At 43.4% G+C, this 25738-nt stretch overlaps 1 protein-coding gene across 4 annotated transcripts in view; it reads left to right on the top strand.

Annotated features, from left to right (window-relative positions):
* The window catches only part of NHS (NHS actin remodeling regulator), a 241825-nt gene that overhangs the window by 192741 nt on the left and 23346 nt on the right, over positions 1–25738 (top strand). The window contains exon 1 of one of the 4 annotated variants that reach the window (XM_021532325.2): positions 3107–3125. The exons of 2 other annotated variants lie outside the window; for them this stretch is intronic. In XM_021532325.2, coding sequence (XP_021388000.2) covers positions 3107–3125 — 19 coding nt within the window. Of the gene's footprint in view, positions 1–3106; positions 3126–3317; positions 3494–25738 lie in introns of those variants that run through there. One more of the 4 variants, XM_021532324.3, reaches the window with a different exon arrangement.

Consider the following 25738-nt stretch of genomic DNA (forward strand, 5'->3'; position numbering starts at 1 on the left):
TTGAAACAATCTGCATTCACCAAGTAAAACAGTCAGTATCAGTATAATAGCAGGGGAAATGATGGGAGAAGTGGGCAAGTTTCTTTTCCTTCTGGCTGAAAAGATTTCTGCCTCTTTGTGAGTTCTGAGAGCTCTGTATAAAGTTCCAACCCTAATTTATTTCTGTTGGGATCTTTCCACCACCCAATCCCACACTTTGTTTACCTGTTCTTTCTTACAGGAATGAGTTTGTTTGCTTTCCTGCAAAAACAACTCACAACCAAGAATGAGTATGGAACTTGTCAGGTCTGGGAGCTGTTATAACTAGCCAGCAGTCTGCCAATGTTTTAGATTAAAATGTCTGTGCATTAAAACAATGCCATTGCTTGGGAGAGCCAAAGTAAAATGACAAGGCTGTGTTCAAAGGTTTCATCAGGAAATGAAGTCCATGGGCATTCGAGCTCCAAAGTGCTGACCCATGAGAAGCAGATTTAGGACGAGAAAACAAAAACACTAAATAAATTGTCACATTAACCAAAGAAAACTAAGAAGAACTTCATGTGGATTTGAAGAGTTGTGCTTTACTCTCTGAAATGTTTTTTGCCTTTTCTGAAAATCCAGAGGACACTCTTCCCTTTCCCATGGCAAGGGGACCACCACTGGCACAGGGCCAGTCATCCAGTAGATTCCCAGTGAAAATTTTACCTGATGGTCCTGAATTGGAGGGGCACTGATTTGTTTTTTAAATTACTTTGTTTCATCTTAAATTTGTAGGTATATAATTATATAGAATATAATCAAATTATTCTGCAAAATTTGGGGAGGGAACTCAAAAATTATGGGGATTGGATGCAGGGGACAGACAACAGCAGGTTCACATTTTTTCCTTAAGAAACAGGTTAAACACTTAGATGATTTAGAAATGAAATATGAATGTGGGGAATGGGCACACTTTCTTCTTCTTTGTCTTTTATCTAGTATATGATGTATAATCAATGTTTCTCCAGAGATGTTATTGATGCTGCTACGTGTAAGTAGGATCCCCCTTTGCTAAAGACTGTGATATCCCTACCAGAGCAGATAGAAAACTGAGCAATGAGTGATGGCAGAGGACACAATCTTTTGTATTTATCGGGATGTTCACACTGGCAGGGCTCCCAAGATGGTCCCACACCCCTATGCACCACAGTCATCACTCCTCAGTGTTGGGCTCACACTGCCTGTGCCAGAGACCTCTTCCTGCTGCAAGCCTGGAGAGGATGAGTGCAGTCTGGTAGGGCTATGATGTGCTGAAGAGGACCTGCAGAGTTATTTGCTAAAAGATATAGTGGGACACTCTGTAGTGGAAATCCTGCCTTTCATGAGTGTGTAATGTTGTTCTGTCCCAGCTGACAAGAGATGTCAGGTTTTTAATTCTGGCTCATTCAGAAAGATTCTGGTGTTTGATAAGAATGTGTTACCAGCCCAAATGCAAAACATAGGTCTGAAAAAGAACGGGGAAGGAGTTATGAATAAATTCTGAAGGCAGGGTTTTTACTGACTTCCTTAAAGTTCCCACTGACTCCCTGTCTCTAGCACAGATTTTCTCTGGGACCTGATGCACCAGCATGTTCCTAATTCAGGGGGCTGATGGGGTTTCATTGTTGAAAGACCTTTCCAGTTCCCCTCCATGTGATACATTTCTAGTTTACAAAGCAGTACTATTACATGACTTGTGTGACATACCACTACCCCTTTTAGAGGAGGTTGCATAAGTTTTGTGATGCCTGTGTCAGGTACTCACCTGCAATCAGCCCTGCAGCGAGGGCTATACTTGTGTGCAGGCTGTGTGGGCAGGTAGCACAAAAACCAGTCAGAGCACATTTGCTAATGCAGTCGTACAGTAAGATCATGGAATCATTTCAGTTGGAAAGGGCCTCTACGATCAGGGAGTTCAGCCATTAACTAACACTGCCAGGTCCACCACTAAACCATGTCCCTAAGTGCCACATCTGCACATCTTTTAAATTACTTACCCCATCGGCCCTTTAACTTGTGCGGTATTTGATACGTCTGCAGCTTCGCTGGAAGCGGGGAGAGATCCAGAATACACGTCTGTGTTTATATCCTCATGCAGCTCTGTGTCTATATAACAGGTACTCGGAGGCGTATGTTATACATATGCATGTGCACACGGGCTGCTCCCCTGGCGCGGCCGCTGCCGGCTCCGCTGCCGGCATGGGAGCCCGCAGGGAAGGAAGGAAGGAAGGCTGCCGGTCCCGGGGGCCGCCGTCCCTCCCGCGCCCCCGCGGCAGCGGAGGGGCTCCGAGCAGCCCCCGGTACCCACTGCCGGCCCCGGGGGTGGGCAGGCTCAGCTGGCCGCCCTGCGCTCCTCCGGCACGGAAAAGGCAGGTAAGGGGGATATTGCCCTTGGCAACCAGCAGGCCGCTCTGCGGCTGGCCGGGAGCGCTGGCTCCTGCAGCCGCCAGCCACGGGGGGCCGTGTTTTGAGCCCCTCGCAGTGATGCTGAGAAGGCTGAGGAGAGCGGAGGACTATTGGGAGCGTGTGCGCTGGGTGCTCGCAGCCTGGCTGCTTTGTAGCAGACGGGAGCGCTGGCCGAGGGATTTTGCTGCAGCATCCTTCCCAGGAGTCAGGGGGGGAGCAAAGGAGCTGAGCGGTGAATGATGAGTACCAGGGGAGCGCTCCGGAGGTTCCTGCTCGCTGTGATGCCAGCGGAGCTTGCAGGGATAGAAACGAGACTGATCTCAGCCCTGCAGCTGGGTCTCCTGGTCTGCAGCAAGCGCAGGGTTATTAAATCCCGATGACACTGTGTAAGAGCAAAGTATTTTTGTAAGAAGCGACATTTGTTCAGGAGGCAGAATCACCTGGGGCCTCCAGATGACCTCATCTCAGGTAGCTCTGCTTGGGATTCTTTTTATTACAGAAGTAGAGTTGTGGTGTCTGATGATGTCACACTTAGGAGGAGGGAAATAAGAAAAAAAAGATAGATTGCAGTCCTAATGCGAGGAGGATGCAGCAGACCACAGAGAGAGTCCTCTCCTCTAAGGAAGATGAGGGTCTCTCTCTCTCTCCCTTCTGCTTCAAAGAGTAAGACTGTCTGCCTTCTGTAAACGGAGCTGGTTGTGTAATGCATTATACATTGCCAGGTTAGACCTCTTCTGATTTCTTAATGGAAAGGCTATTTTATTTCTCAAGTGGGTGCCAGTGGGGATGCTGGGAAAGCGCAGAGACGCATCCTCCGTCCCACACTGACACTGATGCACACAGTCAACTGCATCGGGAACTTATGGAAGAGGAGTGAGGACCAAATCTGGAGCCAATGCAGGGGGGAGAGGAGCAGCCTCAGCTTTTTTAGCAAGTGAATGGGGAGGGGAGGAGGGTAGTATGAGCAGTGATGTCATTTTTAACTGGTTCCTCGCAGAGCTGGGGAGTGAAGTTAAAGGAAAAACCTGCAGTCTCAGAATGGCTCTCAGCCTTGACTGGAGACTCTAAATGACTGAGGGTCCCCACAATGGTAATTAATTTTCTTTCCTATGCAGAACTGTTCTGTTATTTTGGGTCAAGCAGAGGGCATTTATTTTCTCTCTCTCTCTCTCTCTCTCTCTCTCTCTCTGTATGTTTTGAGGGTTTGACTTTCGCTGTTGCCTCTGGCTTTTTAAATATCTTGCAGGTTATTTGAAGTTTTTCCTAGGTAGTTTGAGAATTTTTAAGTGATGTGGGAATCCATGTCATTACAGCAGAGTTTAGCATGCAGCATTTCTGCTACTCATCAGGAGGGGAGATGCAGAGGTTTCCAAGCACATATCATTCTGCACAGGAAATGTACTTTTAAAATCACAGGTGGAAAGAAAGGGACTTGACTAGCATTTGTTGTTGTAATGGGTGGCATTAATGTTGCTTGTAGGAGGCAGAAAGACTTCTGGTCAACTATCTAGACAGAAATGGATTTTGCTTGGGTGGTAATTTCTATGCTTTTGATTGGCAGGTTTTTATTATGAGCATTTTAATTCTAGTGGCACTGAATAGAAAATGTCAACATAAAATATTCTGGCTATGTGAGACAGTATATGTATGTATAGTTCTTTATGGCATGCATTAACCACTTGTGTGCTGCTCAGTCCACTGCATTTGCCCTGTTGCTGTCTTCCATAGAAATCAATGATTTCTTCATAGAAATCAAGCTGTGCTGTGGACAGAGGGTTATTTTGTCTCTGGTTCCGGAATCAGCAGAAGTAGTCAAGCCATTTTTAGATAAATAAGTTTGTCAAGACAGGTCCCTCAAGGGTAAAGTGTCTCAGCCCAAATTTCAGGCAGTGAAAATCATCCCCAGTTTATATTTCCAAGTATTTAGCCAGTGGTATCACCGGTACAGTTTGGGTTTGTGGTTGTTGTGATGATGCTCGGTTCAAAGGCAAAGGGTGTAATGCCAAAAGTCCATTTGTCTGTGGAAGGCTTGTCACATTCCTGTCTGGGATTCCATTTCCCAGTGGTGAGACTTGTTTGTCTTTTCATCCAGAAGAACACTCAAGACAGCTGAGGAAGCCAGACTGCAGTTTTGCTTACTAGGAACTTGGGATGTTCATGTGATAGCCACAGACCTCCTGCTGTAGTCTGTCATGACAACTGTGAGCTCAAAGATGGGAGATCTGGGCTCAAGAATGAAAGAGGCAGGAAAGAAATAGGAGCACTGTGATTCCTTCTGAATATGAAATGTTCCTTCAGGAAGTTCCTGCTGTGCCTGAAGGCTTGAGGAATCCATTGCTGCCCTAGAGAAAGCTCTTACTGAAGATTAGCTGGGAGGAATAAGCCTCTCTTTTAGCAGCTATTGTGAAGATGCTGGCAGCCGTCACAGGGGCCATTTTGGACTCCTCCCCCTGCAACATGCCATGGTGCAGAGGAAAAGAAAATCTGGTAACCTCTTCTGCCAGTCCTCTCAAGCCTTAGTGCTGGAATATATAACTCAGAGACAAAAGCCAGGCTTTAAAAATGGCATGTTCCTCTCAGCTTGGTTTTCATTCAGAGGTATGCTTGCCTTCACTAACAGTGTTTATGTGGGGGGCAGTGTGCCTGGCAGGTGGAGGGAATGGTTAACAGCCAGTACTGAGCTAGTCACCACAGCACATAGAAGCTTTCCATCTCCCTAGTGCCAGGCTGAATCTGCTGCTGTGGATAGGCAACTTTGTTTTCCTGTGGTTTTAGCATGGCATCCTTTACCAGAAGGAAATAAATTCAATTTTTAAAGGAGAGCAAAGAACTGTGCATCCAGAATAAGTAGCGATTCATCATCCTCCTTTGGGGGCTTAGGCATTCTCACTTCCCTGACTGTCTGATATGAAAACTAGTTCTGGATTTTGGGCCAGGATCCTAATTCTGGCATTTTTGTCTCAGCTCAGTTCATCTGAGATGAGAAGTTGCAAATTTATGACACTAGAGATGGAGTCTGATATCCAAAGAAGAGGGGAGCTGCATGTGACTGCAGCCAGCTTGCCCACTTCTGCAGTCTTTCCCCTTAGGAGCCAGCTGACTTTGCAGCAGGGAAGGTTAGCAAGACCTTTCCAAGCACAAAGAGGAATAAAGCACTGGGACAGGCTCCTATGGGGCTTATAGGATGCCCTTCTTTTAGGCTTTTTAAGAATAATAAAATTGGGGTGAACTAAAAATACTTAGTCCACTTTAGAGTAGTGGAATTACACTGGGCTTTGCATTTTGGCATTTTTAGGACAGGTTTGGTCACACGTCAGTTAAAATTCACTATAGGAAACATTTTCCGTGTCAGGAGGTGGGTATCTCATTTGCTGTTAATTTTAGCTATGTTTCAGAGTTGGAAAAGTCACAGACCAGACAATTCTCACATGGTTCCTTCCTGCCCTCCATTTCTACTGCAGTATTAGCCCCATTGAGCTCCTGCCACCAAAGGGATGAGAATGGTTCAATGCCTCAGACCGTTCAGCTGTAAAACCTTGTGCTGCTACTGTCAGCAAAAGCTTTACTGATGTGTCAGTGATGGACATGATTGTTAGGGAATGGGACCCAGGGCACAGACATGACTGCAGAGGTTGCAGTATCTTTCTGGACTTCAGTGAGCTTTGAATTTTACCATTAGCTGGCAACTGCGCTTGCTTCCATCAGGCTCTGGACAAAATCACATTTGATTTGGAGTGGTCTCTTGGAGAGTGCTGGGGCTGTGGAGCATTAGGGGAACAGACCTCACCTGAGTGATGTAGCTGACCACTGCTCACAAGGAAGCAGCACATTTTTCATGCTGTAACTGTGACCCTGTCACACTATGACACGAAACAACTCATGCACGCCTAACTAAGATGTAAAGAATAAAAGGAAGTAAAAGGAGGGAACTTTATTTCTGAGATTGCAATATACAGAATTCTAAAAGTGGCAGGGCACTGGAGGAAAAAATTGCCACCTCTCCAACTACAATGGTCAAACCAACAGTCCATTAATTCTTTCCTTCCACAGAGAAGAATGCAAAACAATCATTATTTACATGACAGTGCATGAGAAACTCCAGTAGAAATATGTAAACATCAGAAGGCATAGAAAACTTTTAAAAGAACTTTAAAACTTTTAAAATAACAAGGCAACGTGACCTAGTGTGGCTTTCAATCTACACTGTAATCCTTTTGCATGCTTATGTGGTGGAATTTACTTACTGTTCCAGTTGTTCTCATTTTGCATGGTCTTCTCAGGGGAGGACAACATACTCTCCATGAGAATGAATTCAAGCTCACAGATGTGTCAGAGAGGTATTTTATGGTGCATGCAATGGTGATCAAAGTTAGAGAAGCAGATAAGAAAGAGGACCAAGGCTGGGTACCCAAAGCCCCAAAGGAAGCAAAGAAATAGCTTTCAAGGGATGAAATCACATCTGTCCTAGGAAAGAATCCTTCTCAGGGATGCAGAAAAAGTGGAAATAACTCAGTGTATTTGTGGAGAAGAAGGAAAAAAAGAATTTCCCACCCCCAAATTTAGCAATTAGTTCAACTCTGTGCATGTGACCAAGAAACACTAAGGTCAAATATCTAATTGCATTTATGCCATTGTCATCGGAGTAATTATCTTTCCCCCCTGGCATTTCAACAGAGTACAACTGAAGTGGGTTTGGACTGCAGTACTCTGGTAAGTCAGAAACTAGGTAACCTCCATGGCTTGCTAGCAGGGCCATCTCCTCTCCTTTGGGCTCTCTTGGTAGAGTAGACAGTGTTTATATTCCTCTGGGATACTTTTTTTAGGCTACTTGTTTTGGAAGAATATTTGTAACTATCCACATAATCTGGATATAACTATAAAGCAATTTCCTGCCAGTATCTGAAGGAGGGGGGCAAGACAATGGGACAAAAGGTGAGTTCTGCACAATCTCTTCTCATTTCAGGAAGAACTGGTGTTTTCTTCCACTTTGCATAGCAGCGCTGCACATAATTTACCTGGTAATGATAATAGTATATAATTCTCATAATAGTGATAATCTTCAGAAGCAACTGCAGATTTCAAATTCTTCCCTCTTTTTAGTGCAAATTTCATTTGATGTCATCAGAAAACTGTCTTTGCATGTCCCTCCCTATCTACCCCTACATAACCTCATTGCTAGCCATCAGAGCCAAACTTTTGATAAGAAGAAAGGTGATGCACCAATGTCAGAATATGCAGATTCAGATCTCACAGTAGCACCTCTTTTTTTTGTGTACCTGACTTTTTTTTTTTTTTTGGCACAGCACAAGCAATCAAAATTTATCATCCAAATTAAGACTGTAATTATATTTTGATAAAGATCTGGCAATTCAGTGAGAATGAAATTTAAAGGGTTGCCAGGATACAGATGACTCTGGATTATGGGGAAGCATTTGCATGTGGAATTCTAATAAGACTAGGTTGTTCAGCATTCTTATCTAGACTTTTCCACTAGTGTCTGATAACACAGACAATCAATTGTTTCTTTGCTATTATCTGGCAAAGTGATTAAAGATACAGGACTGCCTTTTATGAATGAAAAGACAACATGCTTAACATGGAGTGTCACAGATGTTTCCCCCTTTTGGTAGAGAAAGTGAGGGGATAGAGTTCTGCCCATGCCCACACTATTGAGCTTGCCAAAATAAACTTTTCCTGAGGTTCCCTAGGGTCTCAGGATTGCCAAGGAGCCTTTGTGGGTCCAGGTAGTGCTTTTCTGGGAGAGGTAAGCCCTGCCTCCTTTAGCAGGGCTGGGTTGTCACTGCAGGGTGAGAGCTGGAGGACATGTCAGGGATGGATGGAGGATATCCAAATACACAGGAGTTTGCTGTCCAGGCAGGATGGCCACACAGGTAATGGCACCATAGAGCTGGGGGAGGTGCCAAACAGCTTGACTGAGCCCACAGCTGCCAAAGGGAAGGTCTGGCTCTCATGCAGCTACCTTCTTCTACCAGTCCAGCAGATGAGTAAAGCTCGACCTCAGCGCTGCAATATGATGAAAGAAGAGCTGTAGCACTTTCTCTAAGTGTCAGGTCTGTATGTGACATTAATTGGTTATTATGGAAAGTTACTGCTATTCAATAATGTGGCCTGCTGACGAGGTATTATTCACTGCCTGTGCTGTGGCAGCACTCACAGACCTTGGAGAGCTTCACCTGCTGTGCTCCTGACACCCTGCAGCATGAGCCAGTTGATATCCCCACCTGTATCCCTGGATTTCTGCTGTGCAGCTGGCCAGCAGTGAGGCCAGAGTGGGGTTTGTGTGACCACCTTGCTACAGCCCTGCTCCAGACTCTGCTTCAAATACAGGCATGGTAAGGGAGGCTGCTAAGGGAAGGATCAATTTTCCCTTGCACTTAGTTTGTCCCAGACCCTGTCTCAGCTCCATCCTACCAAACCTCTTTTACTTTCAATGTCTTACTCCAAATGGTGAGATGAGCCTGCAATAATTACTATAACCTGTCCATCAGTGGTTTAGGAACTTAATTGTAGCTCATGGTTGCATTTGTACTACAGATCAGAAAAGTTCAGTGACTATACACTTTTTTCAATTAACTGTGAAACAGTGAGTGTGTCATTTAACAATGTTAAAAACCAAGGTTTGGTGGTATGAACTGAATTCTGCTAAAATGAATTCTTCACAGGTTTTGGTGACTGAATTTTATTCTCAAGATGTTCTTTCATGATCTGTAAGAAAGGGATTGCCCTTGCATTAAGGCAGTTTGAATGACAGGAAGAGCAGATGTGAGGCCTGGGTTAATGAGCATTTTGGGAAGGCAGAGTACATAGGAGATGCTGCAGCTGTAATATGAGAAAAATGACTGCAATACCTTGAATAGCCTTTTAAACACAATGTATGCCATGCTTAAATGATAATTTCCTCAAATTCAACCTGCACAAACGGTAATGTGCTTTCTTTTTTCTTCCATAATGTGCATGGACATGTGATGCCAATCTCAGACAACTCCAAAACTCCAAGGTTACGGTCCAATCCAAATCTTATGATTTTTTTGTAAGCATCAAGACTTGCCAAAGCAGAGGCTCAGTCACTGGATTGGTATCACAGCCTGCGTCTAGTAGTGCCATGGGGAAAAGGTGTTCATTCATCCTGGAAATGTGCCTCAGGATCTCCAGTTCTGGCATGTAGTGATGGCTCAGGAGTGGTTCTTTGGAACAGTCCAGGATTGTCATGTCTTACATCCTAAACCTGCCTTTCATAATTTTTCACTCTTTCAAAGTTAGAGAAGTCCAGCAAATACCTGAAAGGGGTATTAAAATCTTTCATCTTGAGTTGTTCTGTCTCAACATATGACTGCCCTTTTCTGTCTTGGCAGTGCCAGGTGTCTATTCATATGAGACCAAATTAAAAAAAAAAAAAAAAAAAAAGCCTGTAAATTGTACACAACAGCATAAATGTAGCAGAACGTGTTTAGCCTACTCAAAGGCTGGCTGATGTGTCAGTCTGATTTACTCTAGTCCCATCTCTGAATTTGCACTGGGTTTCTACTTTCTAACAAGTCATGCAGTTTTTCCTCTGCATTTGCTATGGTGCTTCTTCACAACACCTACACTTACTGGCAGCTTCTCAGGAATCCATCTTCTCTGCCCTAAACCTTTCAGTAAGCCTTGCTTGTTTTCCAAACCAGGCATCCTGCCCTGGGTTGGCCTTGTTGCAGTCTTTGTCCTCTCTGCATGACCTACTCAGCTTGTGAGTCCCAGGTTGTTTCTGGTGTCAGCATCACAGTGAAATCTCCATGGGATTATTGGAAACTTTTTTGGAGTCGGGCAGAGCCCTGGCTTGATCTTCTGGCAGCTGTTTAAACAGAGGCACTGTTCTGTTGGTGGTACCTCCAAAACATTAAATAAACTTTATTTATATTATGAATATTTATTTATATTATAAATTGGTCTGTGGTCTGGGGGCTGTCAGAATAGGATTTGGAAAACAAAGCAACCTGAAGAGCTTGGGACCCCATTAAAAGTGTTTCAGCTTTGCTGCGTGGAAATTTGTACTTCCTGGGAAGATGTATTTCCTCTGTAGGTCAAGTGCGGAAGCTCAGGGGGAGGAAATTGAAGTCAATGAAGCTAAGAGTATAAACTGTAGTGCCCCACACTTTAAAATTCCTTTCATGTGGTCTGAATCTAAAAGCTTGTGTTTCCCATAACAAGTCTGAATGAACATATTGAAGCTGATTTTCTTCACAAGTCATTTCTGCTTGTGTAAAGGTATGGGACAAAGCTTTGCAAAGAGTGTGATCTTCAACCAGTGAAACTGTGCCAGCCAAAGCCATTGCTACCATTTATCAGCATCATGTACTTTTTGAAGAATATGGAGGTGCAAAGAGTAGACTGACCGCTAAAATGCAGTTCTGTCAGCATGGGTGCAGCTGCTTTGCCAATATAATGTACTGTATAAAAACAGAGGTCATTATGTTGCATTAAAACCTGAAGAACTTTCACAGTTTGAGAGTGGGGAATGTCCCCAGATAACACAGCCGGAGTTAGCTATACCCTGAATTATTTCCTGAGTCACTGCCTCATATGCACAACATACTGGCTTGTATTGGCTCATAACCTCCCAACACAGTACTGCAGAGATCCTGCATGCAGTGAGTTGTCAGACTGGGAGATACTATGAATTTGAAGCTTATGTATAAAATTAGCACTGTTTGTCATGTTGGTAGAATAGAATAGAATAGAATAGAATAGAATAGAATAGAATAGAATAGAATAGAATATTTTCAATTGGTAGGAGCCTACTATCATGATCATCTAGGCCAAGTGGAAGATTGATAGTATGAAATGCAGAATGAAACTCTGGTCATCACCAACACCATCAGTGTTACATAGGCACCTGACTAGAAATGTTAGGTACTGCTGCGATGTGTATCCAATGGACAGCTAGCCCCAAGTCTCCCTGGTTTCATGTTAGTGGAGGATTTATTATGTGATTATTTAAGCCCCCATCAGCATGGCTGGGCGTGATGACAGCTGAAAGGCTGGAAAAGAGCTGTAGTTCAATGGGGCTTCAGCTCATGGCAGGGGCTCTGGGGTGAGTATGGAGTTGGCTGGAGGAAGAGACATTTTTCTCCTGTTGGGATGAATGAATCAACACAAACCCCACAGTGAGAGTGCTGTTGCAAAGTTGTGCTTTCTGTGGTAGGCGACAAATTAATGTCATTTTGCCCTCAAAATTAAGAGTTTCTGAATACCAAAATTGCCCTGGAGATTATACAATAAGCTCAGCTTCAGGCACATATCTATCTCAGTGGTTCATGCATGGGGTGAGAAAGGTGTTTTCTGCCCACAGTCCTTTTTTGAGGCTTATTTCTGTGAGGCATGTCTGGCATGGCACTTTGGTTTTCATTGGTTTCTTCTGGCTGCAGTATTTCTGGAGCAAAATCACTATACACTCACTGACTGACCACAGAAGGGCATCAAAGGGTAAGGAAGATTAGTGTCTTTCAGCCATTCCTTTAGCAAATTATTTCCCTTAGTCATAAGTTATCACGGATGTGGCTGTAACTTCAGAACTTCTTAAAGCCTTGGAAAGTATTCCACTGTCCTCTAGAAGTATCTGCAAAAGAAGTAATTGTATGGCCCTAAATGAGAATCTTAAAAGTTTAGATATGTTCTTCTGATGGGCTGAATTTTTACTGTAGCTTTCCCATCCCAGAAGTATGTATAACAGTTAGCCAAAAATAAGGAGAGTCGTAGAGAGGATGCTGTGGCCCTTGTAGAGTGAAGAAGCACTGTGGTATTTATAAAGTGTTGCTGTTGTGCAATATTACAAACGCAGAAGAAATCAGTGTGTTAATAAATGGGATAAAGGATAACTCAGATGAAAGGCATTCAAATTAATCTTTGCCTAATGCCATTTTCTTAGTTAAGTGGTGGTTGCACTTTTTAGGTATTTTTTCTTCTGTGCTCTTGCACAGAATCCTTTTTTTAATGGATGCAATGAAAGTATGTTACATATTACAATACCCAAATTTCCAAAATTCCAAGTGTAACAAAAACCTTGCCAAGCAGACCTCACCCTCGGTTACTGTGAGAAAATGTTCTTCATCCCAGAGGAAATCAATACTTACTAATGTGAATAAACATGAAGATGAAATTATCAAACTGGCAAGTGAGGGAAACAATCTTGATTTATCCGAATTAGCTATATTTAAATGCAGTAGTTAAAATCCTTGAATGATAATGACGCTGGCAGATGATCAGTGAATTCTTGTGTCCTCCCTTGCTCTGTGGGTCTGGTCTCTGGTGGGACCAGGCAACCTGTCTCTTTTTTCTATATTAACCATGGGGGGTTAATTTTGAGTAATGAGAAACCACCTGTTTCTCACCCAGTGCAGTGCTTTGGAGCTGCTCGTAAATGGTGAAGGTTGGTAGTGCTGTAGGACCCCCTAGTTTTGTGAGTCCAAAACTGCAGCCTGGGCAGTACAAACCACAGCTCATCTGCAAAGGTTTGGAGCATGTCCTAGTGGGGAATAAGGACTATTTTATCTGTAAGAGTATAACACTAAGTAGATCCACCAGTGAGGCATTCCTGGACTGGCACGTGAAATGCAAGGCCTGTAATTGTATGTGCAAATGCTTAGTATAAAAAGATGATTTCTGCTCTTAAGACACACAAGTAGAAAGACCACTGAAAAGGCTAGGAGGTCCCTGGCAGGACAAGAGTCCTGTTGAAGGCCAGGAGGTAACTTGCACCAGGCCCAGAGCAGGGGTGTGCCATCATATCCACCTATCAGGACAAACTCTATCCACAAACTACAGCAGCCCAGACAACCACGACTGAAAATGCTGTCTTAAGTTCTTAGCTTTTGCCTGCATACCAACACCTATATTTCTATATTTTCTCCTTTTTTCTTTTTCCTTTTTTTTTTAAGCTCAGCAGCAGAGGTAAGACCCTGTTTTCATATTCTCTGTAACACCCTTATGATACTTTAGATGCTACATAGAAATAAGCAGATGGCAGGGAACTGATCTGTATTTATATATAAAATGTCTCTGACTTTATGAACAAGATCCATTTTATAAAAAAAAAAAAAACCACTTGGCTGGGGTGGCTCCCCCTCCGCCTGTGCTGGCAGATGCTACGGGAGTTGGAAGGATGTGAGGAGCAATTGCCACCTCCCCCCTCCACAGATCCTGCCAGATCAGGGCTGTGCTGTATCCGTGGGTGTCGTCTGCCTTTCACTGTTCAGCATGTACAGCATCTCAGCCTCTAGAGCAGTCTGGCACCTCTTCCAGCACTTCCTTTTTTTCACACCACTTGGAAAAATCCATACAGAAAGAAGAGGGGCAGGGAAGAGAAAGCAGTGAAATGGGAGAGGGGTAATTAGGGCTAGACCTGATGTTCTGGCATAGCTGAAGAGTCCAGAGAAGACAGGCAGATCCATGACTCAGGAAGGACAGAGTAAGGACAGCAAAATTGCACACTTGGCCCAGCCTATAGTGTCACATTTATGAGTGTGTTTATCTCGTCCTTCATAGAAAGGAATATATTTTGTTCAGCTCCTCAGGCAATGCTTTACCTTTTGAGTTAACTCACCGTATGCCTTGGTAGGTTGCCTGTCTGTGACCCAATTTTATACTTTACTTTGTCATTAAATATATTCAACAACTAAATGTGAGAATCCATCCATAGCTTTGCAGACTCATATTTGTTCCCAAGTAGGCAGCCCTGCTATCCCATAAAGGTGATGTCTCCCCTTTTTGGTGCCTGGTGGTGACAGAACATGTCAGCTCCTCACAGTCAGTGTTCTCATGGCCCTTCCACAATGAACAGAGGGGGACAGGAGCTGCTAGAGGATTCTTCAGGCCTCTCTGAGGCTAATTTGTACTCAAAATCAATAAGCCTATCTGTTAGCTAAAGAAATTCTCCAGGGAAACAAATCTTCCCTGAAGAAAGTAACTTTTGTGATTGCTTTCCATTGTCTGCTTCTTTATGTTTGGAAATACTATCAACTTTGCTCATTGTGAATAAATCTGAGTGTCCCCGGAGTGCCCTCTGCCCTGATTCACCATTCCATTTGATACATGATACATTAAGGTCAAACATTGTTTGCTACTCAGTGACCCCACTTTTAACTTATACTTTCTGCATGATAACTTTAATGACAATTCTCCCTTCTCCCAATGCCCTTCTCCCCGCTCTCCTTTGTTCCTTGCCTTATTCCTTTCCTGAAAGTATTTCCTAGTTAAATTTCTTTTCCTGTGGTTTTTTTTTTCCAAGAAGCTTATTTCCTGCAGATTAGTTTTATTTAATTTTTATCACTGCTTACAGCTGAGAGTTTGAAGACTTCCTGCCCAGTGTTGCTGTTAGTGCAGTCATTTCATGGTGGTATTTGATAGTTGCCAGTAGGTGTTGACACCTGACATTTCTACTCTGATTTTCACTGAATGCAATGAAATGTGGCTGTTTCAGCCATGTCTACTGTTTTTTTTCTTCATGTGCAGGGGTTGGTAGATGGTCATAATAAAATGCCCACACTTAAAAGGTAATAATTTTACAGGAACATTAAGGGAGCAGTTGTTTGCCACGCTGTGTATTTGCTGTGCTAAAGCCAACGTGTTGAAAGCTGCCCTGTACTGGGTCAGATGCGTGCACAAAGGCAGAAGAGTTACACATGTGCAAGAATTAGCTGTTTGCAGCTATGTTCTGGATGACAGCTCTCACCAGAGAGTGGTCCACACCCCTGCAGCCTCTGACAAACCCTGAAGCTCTTCAGCAGATGTGGCTTTTCAGAAACCCCGTCAGAACTCCATTAGGTTTTGTGCATGAATATGTGACTTAATAGTATAAATGTGAGTGCAAACAATAGGATATGGTTTGGGTTCATAAAGCCATATTAGCCATAACAATGAAGCTTAGTCTATGTTATGATCTTTATTAACACCTTATGATACTTTAAAAGAAGTAAACACTTTAAAATTTATTTTAGTTTAAATGTTGTTGTACTGTATTTTATGTACTAGTTGCCACAGGCTGTGATGTCTCACTTCAAAGTGGGAGTCAGTAGGTCAGCGTGAGCTGTAGGGGCTCCCCAGCTGGCATGGTTACAGGTTTGCACCTCTGCAGGGACATGCAAGGGGAAACAATGCTCACCTTCTCCTAAAATTTGCAAGCTGGCATTTGCCATTTGAGGCTTGTGGACCATTTGAGGTAAGCAAGGGCTTGAAATACAGTAATAAAAACAGTGCAAGTCTGCAGAAAAAATTCAGTGCCTAAGGTGAGTAAGCTGAGAACATGCTATTCAAATAATAACAACAGTGGGAAAATAATTTATCTTGACATAAATTATTAATCCTGCAGTCTAGATATACAAGATCACTGACAGAGTTTCCAAATGTTGTCTGGATGGGTTTCTTTAAAAAGTGACCCAGTGCATCTTGGTGTCTTTGTATAGAAAGTCTTTTTGTCTGTGTATAGAAAGTACTGTAAGTAATACAGGCCATTCCATATATTGTAAGTCATGCTTATGGATTAAGGGCTAATTTCAAACCCGAAGGCCTGGAGGGGAGAGGCTGCAATTCCTGGGTAAGAGCTGGAGCTCTGGCAGTGAGGGGTCACAGGGTGGGTGGAAGGGACTCACAAGAATTCTAAGGTTGCCTAAATCCTAATCAAGTTTTTTCATTAAAAACAGTTCCCTTGAGAAAGTATAGAAGTGAAATCCTTATTTTCAGGCAGCTCTCCTTCCCCTTACCAAACAAAAGGACTGTTTGCTGTAATGTTTAACATAAGTGTCCTGTCAGAAGTGGGACTGGGGAAGGACAGTGTGGAAAGGGAACCCTTTTCCTGGCCCAGAGCAATCTGCTCTAATGGAAGGTATTCCTGCCCACCAAGGAAGCTGGATCTAGGTGATCTCTAAGGCCACTTACAGCCCAGTCCATTCTGTGGTTCTGTGATTTGTGGGCTGATTCAGATGGTTGTCTAAAACTGGGCTTCAAGTGAATGGCTTGGGAGGCCAGAGCCAGATCTGAGGAGGCTGGTAGTGGAGGACTTGGATATTTACTGAGACTGGGGAAGAGTTGTACTGAAATAACCCAGAGCTACACCGTGAACTGGTTGTATCTGTAAATGCACTCCTGTGCCAGCCAGCTCTGGGCCACCATCAGGGTGGCTCCAGAAAGACCTTATGGAAGAGTGTGTGGGACTTTTTATTGACTGTCTCAAGAAACACACTGCTTTACCATTCTGGGGAAGAATCTGAGATACGTATAGAGAGACAGAGCCAGTTCTCTCAATCCCTCTGCAGAACAGACTTATGGAGCTACAGGATCAGCAAGAATATTTCTCCAGAGGAAGAAATAAAATAGTTGCTTTTGGTCCCCCTGAGATACTTGACTGTTTGTCTTCCCCTGAAGGGCTGTGAGTAATTTGAAGGGACATGCTGTAATAGTATTTACCTACACAGCATTGCATAGCATTTTCTAAATAGAATTGGAAGAAACTGTTGCTACTTACCTCAACTTGCAGTTAAGTGGCATCCAAGGCAACCAGCCAAGCGCACTGGAAAGACTGATGGGAAGGAAGAAGTGTGAAATATGAGCCACCATCTCTACTCCTAAAACATGGCTTGTTGTTCTTGACTCTTGGGGGTTTGATTCCTCAGCCTACAGGCAGTGCCAGTGGAAGGGAAGAGGGACCCATCTCATTCATTTTCTCTGCAAACTGGCATCTTTGATTCTAAATGCTGCTTCTGAGAATCAAGAGAAGGTACAGAGACTGTCTTAGAGCTTAGATAGAATGCTGTAGTTTTTGAACATTTCAAGGAAAACAGATATACATTTGCTATACTTGGAGTAAGTCATCTGAATCTTATCTTCCAATATGGCAAGCACAGCATATTCTTTGTTGAGTGTCATCTTCCAGCGTGCTTTTTCAAGGTTCATGATGGTTTACTGATGGTCTTTAGGCTCACAAATGTGGAGAGGTTGTTCATACTGTGCACGCTGATGTGGAAATAGGTGCCGCAATGACCAAGTCCCTTCTCTTCTTGAAAAGAGGATGCTCAGCATAGACTCAAAAGGCTATTACTTGAAAATGACCATTTTAGGTGCAAATATTCAGACAGAAATATGCAGGGGAATTGAATGTTTTGAGTACAATAGGCAGGATACCCTAAAAGTGCTACCAAAATCCAGTTTGACCTACCATAAAAGAGTCTATAGGATGTTTTTTTCACAAGATCCTGAAGGTAAGCATTAACTAGGGTAGATAGAATAGTAAATGAATTTTATAGAGCTTTGTTCTTGAGTGCTGGCATGTGAAATCAAGGTGTCTGATCTGAGAGCAACATCACAGTGAACTGCACACTTCTCTGTGATAAAAAAGAAAGCATTATGGTGACCTACTGGAGCAACTCAGGCAAGCTTAGTAGTGATTTGGGCTGAGTCAGTACAGGAGAAAAATAGCAGAACAGTGGGAGAGAATTGCAAAGGATATCTAAAAGCATACTTACAAAGTGTGTTATCGAGACCACACACTACACTGCTGGAGATAAGAGACTTTATCTTGCTGCATATCCATAGTGGGAATAATGTGAAGGGTCAACACGGGAAGAAATCTGTGTTGACAAGCACTGAAAATGTGTCAAATTGAAAGAAGTGCTTTCAACTAATTAAGCATGTAGGACTGAAAGGGCTCTCTTGGGATACTGATTTCAGTTACAGCTCTGGAGTGTGTGTGTACACAAATACATCTGTGCGTATGTGGGATGTCACATCATCCCTGCTGTAACCATCCATCCTTATCATTAGGTCCAGTAACCTTAAAATAGTTCTGGTTTGGGTTTTTCTCTAAAGAGTGTTAATGCCTTTACTGCTTTACTGGCTAGTTAGCTGTTTTCTCATGGAGCATGACAGTAATCCGAATTGAATATTAAATTAATATTCCTGCAGAATAGCTGACCTGACTGCAGCTTTAAGCTTGCCAGGCAGGACTGCCATGTTATCTGCCTTTTACCAGGGCACTTTTACCAGTGCCCTGCAGGGCACTCTTGGAGGCTATGTAAAGCATATATCTAAGAACAGGAATAAAAGGAAAGGAAGAAATTGCTGGCTCTAGAAACTTCATAAGAATGGAGGCTTGAACATATAAAGTACTCTGTATTTCTAAAAGGTTATTGTCTATCCTGCAGTGACAGCTTTGAAATACTTTGAAATACAAAGTTCCATTCTGGCCACTGTAATATATTAGACAGAGTTAGGAAAAGCAGTTTACAAACACCACCACCAGTGATTGAAAGCAACAAAGCCAAGAATGGGATTAGCATGTGGTACTCTTCACATAAGTGCATATTACTTAACAGCCTAATCTTCTTACCTGTATAAGAACCACACACCTCCCAGCCCCGTTGAATTATGAATTACGTTGTGCCAGTCAACCAAACATCAGGTAAAATTCAGGGATCTGCTCATGGAAATGACATCCAAATCATAAGCTCTCCAGTATTTTAATCTCTCCTGCCACCTGAATGCCAAATATGGGTTTTGCCCACTCGCCCTTTTTTCTTCTGAATAGCTGTTTTTTCCATGTGTAGCATAATGGAAGGCAGAAAAATGCCACAGGGATATGCTAAGAAACTATGATTGAAACATGAGGGGTTTAACTGTATTGGCAGGAAATAAAACAATACAAAAAGCATAAATGATTGTGGTCTTTCTCAACAGATTCTGCTGTCAGTGAGTTTTCTGCCTTTTTGCTTGAGTTTGAAAAATTTGCTAAATTGTCTGTCCATGAGTGCAGAACAGAATAATAATTGTACTCATGCTGTTGCCCACATGTAGCTAAAGACTTAACTTGTTTTGTCATGTCTCCCCTCCTGTTTTTCTGGAGGGCAGCTGCAGCCTGTGTAGACACAGTTGCACTGGCTTTGATTTGCATGTGCAAGTGCCAGTGGCAGAGCAGATGTGGTGATCCAGGCTGCAGGGCCAGACCGGTTGCCCAAACCATCTCTTGGGGTCTGTGTCACTGGAGCTTTGCATTCACATCCATCCTGAACTCTGGTTGCACAACACAAAAACTCTTTAGAAATATTCTGGATTTCTGCCCTGATAAAAGCAATAAGAAATAATGATGCGCAAGGCCATTACAAACTGTGTTCTCCAGCACAGGCTCCCAGAGAGAAGTAGCCAAGGAACAAACCACCTCAAATGGGTCATCAGCAACCATGGCCCTGTGACAGCGGGCACTGTGGAGACTGAAAGGGAAATCTCTGCCCTGAACAGCACCTCACAAATGACAGAATACACCAGGAAAACAGGAACAAAAGATGCGGCCAAGGTGGGGGCATCCTACCCAGACCCTGAACAAATCCCAAAGATTTACTCGGTGAGGAGACAAAGAGTTTGGCATGCAGTTTCCTCTTTCATTGAGTTGAGCATCTCGTGTTTCACATGAGAGATGTGCTTAGGAAGCTCTGTGAAGACCTGCCTCATTTCTCACTTGTGCCAAGGAAGAGAAGGACTGTTCCACAGACAGCTTCCCAAGGAAGAGAAGGACTGGGAAGCACAGGCAGGGTCCTCAGCAGCCTCTGCAGTGACAAGGAACCAGAGTGCTTGTCACATTCCCATCATATGATGTCCCTGCCCCAGAAAAAGAGCTTTATAAGAAAAACCCATCATTGTCAGGTGTTCCTCTGGCACTGACTTTGTGTGGAAAGAGCATGGCATTCTGCCCCTGCCAGGATGACCAGGGATTCCAGAGGCACTGGGGTATGCCCCAGTTTCTAGCAGCAGTCACTTGGTACTTTTTTCTAGAGGTATGAGAGAAACTGTGTGCATACCCATTCTTGTAGGTGTAGTCACTGAAGTTATGGTAAGGTTGCCATTGTTCAGCTGGGTGCTGGAAAAGCTGATGAGCTAGTAACCTTATTTGCAATGAACAGCAGCCCCACCAACACACTCCCTTTGCATGGGCATTTTTCAATTGTTAATAAAGATGGGACAGGAAAGTAGCTCATCCAAATAGCTACTTGCAGTTCTTGTTGGTGGGGTTTGCCACTGGCAAATAGGGAAATATCTGCATATACACATGGCTGGGAGGGAACACAACTGTTGAAAACAGAGTCCCTGTCCCACCTTCAAGGAGCTCCAGACTCTGGTGTCCCTGCTGGATAAGGTTGGCACTCTCTTTGTCATCACTGGGAAGCAGCAGCTGCAGAGGGGGCTACTTTGAAAGTACTGAGCTTGTTGATGGATGTGGGACATGAACAGCAAAGAAGAAACTCTAGATTTTTACCAGTGTTGTAGGCTTAAACCCCCTGGGTGCTCCAGTGGTTACACGAGTACATTGGGGGAAGCGTACATTTGGGACATACAGGGCTGGCTATAAACAAAATTCACATCAGACTCAGCACTTGCCTCAATGAAACATTTATGCACTAAATTGCATGATGAAGTTGGATGTGCTGCCAGGCTGCCTAGTCTTTGAAATAATCTGGTCTTCCTCAGAATTAATTTTTTTGCAATGTTTTGCACACAAACACAGCAGGCAGTAACTCACTGCCGACCTGGGCAGTAGCTGAGGAAGAGGCTGATCACACTGAATTTTGCTGCTGCTGGCATAGGCCTATTTATGCAAAGCTGGATGAAAATCCAGCTTTCTTATGACATTGAATCACACAAGAAAAAGTCACCATTTTTACATGAAATAGCTAGAAAAAAATGGCATATACTAAAATGACAGGTCAACCACCTTACTGCTGGAGAATAAGCACTTTCCTAAGCAGAGGCTGTCATGGTGCTGCTGGCCACAGCAACCTTTGGGTGCATCCTGCACCCCTGCAGCACAGTGTGCAAAGAGGTGGAGTTTCACTAAGCGCACAGTCCCCAGCACCTCTATCTCCTTGCAGGCTTGGCTCATTACAGCCTTTCTTAAGCATAACTGTGCTCTGGAATAGGCTTATTCACTACTCTGATCCATTTTAATTTTGGGTTTCGTCTTTTGGAATCTGGATACTTTAATAAGGATTCAGCAGTTGCAAGTTCAGCTTTGCTTGTGCAGAATTCAGGGCTGACAGCTCTGGGTGCTGGCCCCTAACACGTAGGCAACTTCCTTGCTCGCTGCTCCAATTCCCTCCAGGCTGCACACTTCTTCACACCTTGCAACAAATCATGTTTTCTCTCTGAACCAGGAAACATAAGAAATTATCTTTTTTTCTTTCTTCCCCTGACAGGTAATAACAATTATAATACACATAGAAATAATAAAAAGTTGAGAAACAGAAGGATCTGGGAATGGGGGAGGCAACTGTCTGTAGAAGCAGACGGAGTTGTGGGGGGAAACCCCTGCATCTATCAAATAAATAGAGCAGAAATCTTTCTTGCTTGGCCTTTGTGGTGTTATTATTAGAACATCCACGCCTGAATGCACTAAAGCCGCACAACCTTCAAGCATCCACATCCAGCTCTGCTATGGCAGGATCCTCCTTCTGCTTGGCTAAAAGAGGGAGAAAATGAGAAGATGTGAAGACGAGAAGGATTTGTAAATGATAAATATGATCAACTTCAATAAAACAGCTATTTGAATATCTTCAAAAATCTTCTCTTGAGAAGAGCCATTAGTGTGTATCTGTTTGACACTGGTTGTTAGGAAACCAGCCAATGTTAATGGATCCCCAGAATGGAATAGAGAATCCATTTAAATGGTCTCTTGTCATTTTGTCATCCCACAAGACAAAAAAAAAGAAACAAAACAATTACTTTAACTCAGGAATGAAATGAAGTGATAGCTTATATGATTCACTTGTATAGTCTGAATTGATTGAAGCGTACACAAAAATATGTTAACGGACTATATCTGATGCCTGAAATGTAGCATTTCCTATCTGTATTGGCTTTTTTTCTCATTCAGTGTGATGTCCAGCTCTTAATCGTTTAAAGACTGTGGCTTTCCAGTTTCTATATTGCTTTATTTATTATGCATGTAATGATGCTGAGGGGCTACAGCCACGCACAGGCTTGACACTGTAAAAACAGCCTGCAGTGTAAAATACTGAGTAAAGAAGTGCTGGCTGAAAGAGATATCCCTATTTCACAGAACAGAAATACAGGGAGTCTTGCTATTTAACAATAGCTCCTAGCAGAAGTATATGGTAAAGTTTGACTGCCCATTTCTTCTAGATCTCAGCCTGCTGGTCTTTTATCCTGCCACAGGGTTGGCTTTTTTCTTTTAGTGGAAGTAAGAGATTCAGTCCTGTGAAGAAAGTTAGCTGTTCAGTAGTCCTTAAAGCTCACAGTCCACTCCTGTGGTTACATCCTCTGGCTTCAGCTCCCAGCAATGGTGCCCAATTCCCAGGGGCAGCAATCAGTGAGGGCCAGGCAAAATGTCATTGCAGAAGAACAGGCAATGTGCAAAGGACAGGGAAGGAGATGCAAAGGACAATGTGCAAGGAATGAAATGGAAGCGGGTCCTTCTTTTGGCATGCTTTTACTCACTGGTTAGCTTTTTTCCTCTTACCTCTTTCCAGGAGTTTTTTTCAGAGTTTTGCTGCTCTGAGGTTGGGATGCTATTCCACAAACATCCAGACTAACTGCATTAATTGTAGGTTTATACTTCTTATCCTAGGGCCAGCATTGTCCTCCACCCTAGCCAGTGCTGCTGCCTCCCTCTGAGCTTCTTCCCCACTTCAGGCTGAGAACATTCATCCCCTTTCAGATTTTCTTGCAAGCACTTGTAGTTTATATTCTGGACCTCCTAGAAAATCCACTCCAGCTTTGGAGTATTTTAAAGGATTGGTCAGTTCAGTGAGTATTGTGCAATATTTCTGTTTTCTTGGTGCCAGGGGGGTATATTCCCTGTTACTATTGAATCAGAGACCCTTCAGGGAAAGGTGAGAAGACATCGCTAGGGTCACAGGGTACTGTAAGTTTCTCAATGCTATCATTTGACAATAAGCAGTGTATTTGTAGTTTTTCTCTTGGAACAGCACTGCACACAGCTCTGCAAGGTCTGCTGACTAAGGGAGACTTGTTGGGTGGCTAAGAGGTCATGCTATTTTATCTGCCAACAGCAATGTGTGTCTACAACAGTAGGTATGTATCAGAGCTTGCATGAACTTGGTTTCATTTTGAAGTCTCACACAAAATCTATTAATCCAACTCCTACTCCTATATGTAAAAGACTGTTGCCAAGGCCAAAACAGCTACAAGCTAAATTTTGCAGCAAAATCTATTCCAGTCTGATGAAATATCTGAAAATTTCATAAGTAGGTAAAACTTTCCACTCACTTACTGATATTCATCACAGACAACTACTAGCATTTCAGTCTAGACAGATTTTTCTGGGAGTAGGAAGGAACTGCTTGTGCTTGCCTTTTCATTAGCCTCCAGGGTACATTATGTGATCATGAATATCACGTGCTCTAGGCAATACAACAAATGGGAGGGGTATCATTACTATTGCGTACAAATTTTTGTCCTGAGCTAAGATTCCCCAGGAGGAAGTGTGGCTCAGAACAGGATCAGGGCAAGTTGCTTTGTGTCTCAGTACCTTGTATGTAAAACAGACGTAGTGCTTCATTACCTTCAAGGGATAAAGGAGATGTAAAATCAGCTCATGCGAGTGAGGCATTTCGCCACTGCAGTGGTAAGAGACAGACAAGCCATCAAAAGCTCTGCCTGCAATTTGGCAACATTAAGTTTTTGCAATGTCAAAAATTTAATTAGTAAATCCTCATGATGTACAAGCACTGACAGGTTGCCATCATTCATCCTACTACCTTCCTCCTCTATCATTTCTTTCTCCCCCCAGTGTCATTCCTTGCACTGACACCATGCCAGTTGCATGGAGCAGCACTACAAATGTACTGAAAAATGGCTGAAACCCCACATGCAAAAATCCACTGATAAGCAAAGCAAGGCTCCCTACCAGACAGACAGTTTGGGGTCCCTTCATTTTTTCTGGAGCTCCAAGAACCTGAACTTCAGCAGGTCTGTTCATCATCTCATGATGACACCTACAAATTTTGGTGAACTTTTGGGGTTTTATTCTAATCGAGGTAACTGATAGTCTGTCATTATCCTACACATGGCAGCATGATTCCTAGGTTTCTCTTCTTCTGTCTGCTCCTTCATTCTTCTCCAACTGTACTTTCCCAGTTCTTTCTCTACACAAAGCACTGGTATGCCTTCATAGGCTGAGTGAATGTTGTTTTGCATTAAAGAAAACAACAAAACAAGAAAGACCAAAGAATCTCCACCAGAGAGCCATTCCCTGCCTTGGTGCATTGGCTACCACTCAAAAAAGCGTAAGAGTGCACAAGCAGCAAAGTAGATGAGAGCCCTCAAATATGGAAAGGAGAGTAGTGTGTGGCCAGTGGGGGGACCAGTGTGAAGCACACTGGTTCTCTGTCTGCTGACTGGGAAGGGAAGCCCAGGAGGTGCCTCCTGTGCCTGAGGGTGCCTGCCTGCATCACACTGTGCTGTCGTGTGAGCAAGACAGCTGCAGCAGCTCCTTGGCATTGGAGCCTGTCTGTATCCGTGCCTGTAGTAGAAGGATCAAGCCCAGTGCTATACCTGAGGATGTGCCACCTGCTCTGCTGCATTATGTGGGCTGAGGATGAGCCTGCTCCCTGCCGCTGGCTGGGGCAGAGTGCTGGCATCTCCCATGGTCCTCCACTGCTGCTTTAGCCCTTGGAAAGCTAACCACTGTGTACCCTGAGGCTGGGAATAGTCCATGGGACTCCCACGAGTCACAGCACTCCTGAGAAATTCTCTCAAACCCTTAGTGGACTTGATTCATATAATTTTCAGAGGCAGACTTCTGGGATTTCTCTTCAGAGGAACTGAAGTATTCCTGTCCCTCAGAAGTCCCAGTCTATAAAAGAAACCTCTTTTGATAGGTGACAGTCAAAGTCTCTCAGCAAGGCAAGCAGTTCATCTCAGTTGTTACGCCCCAGCAGGCAGCGAACTAGCAACCTGTGTCAGAAACTAGTTGTGTGTAACATGATGTAGTGAAAGTGTACATTGGCAGGAGAATGAGTAAATGGAAGACCTATTCCTCCTACTGCCTTTACTTAAAATGTCACTGTGAAAAGATTGTGTAGCTTCTTTGCATTTTTGTTTCGCTATCTATAAAATTATTATTCCTTTGTCTATTTTTATCAAAAAACAGATATAGTATCATTTCACCTCCTTGCCTTCATAGAGCCATTTGCAATCTGTTAAAAGGGCATTGCCTAAAGGCTAACTGGTATAACATGATGTGGAAACACAGAGAAGATAATGTTTGCTGCTATGTTATTGGGAGTAAAGGTGCTGTAACAAACCCAGTGCCTGTTCT

This window comes from Lonchura striata, chromosome 2, assembly GCF_046129695.1.
Source record: "Lonchura striata isolate bLonStr1 chromosome 2, bLonStr1.mat, whole genome shotgun sequence".
Taxonomy (NCBI): domain Eukaryota; kingdom Metazoa; phylum Chordata; class Aves; order Passeriformes; family Estrildidae; genus Lonchura; species Lonchura striata.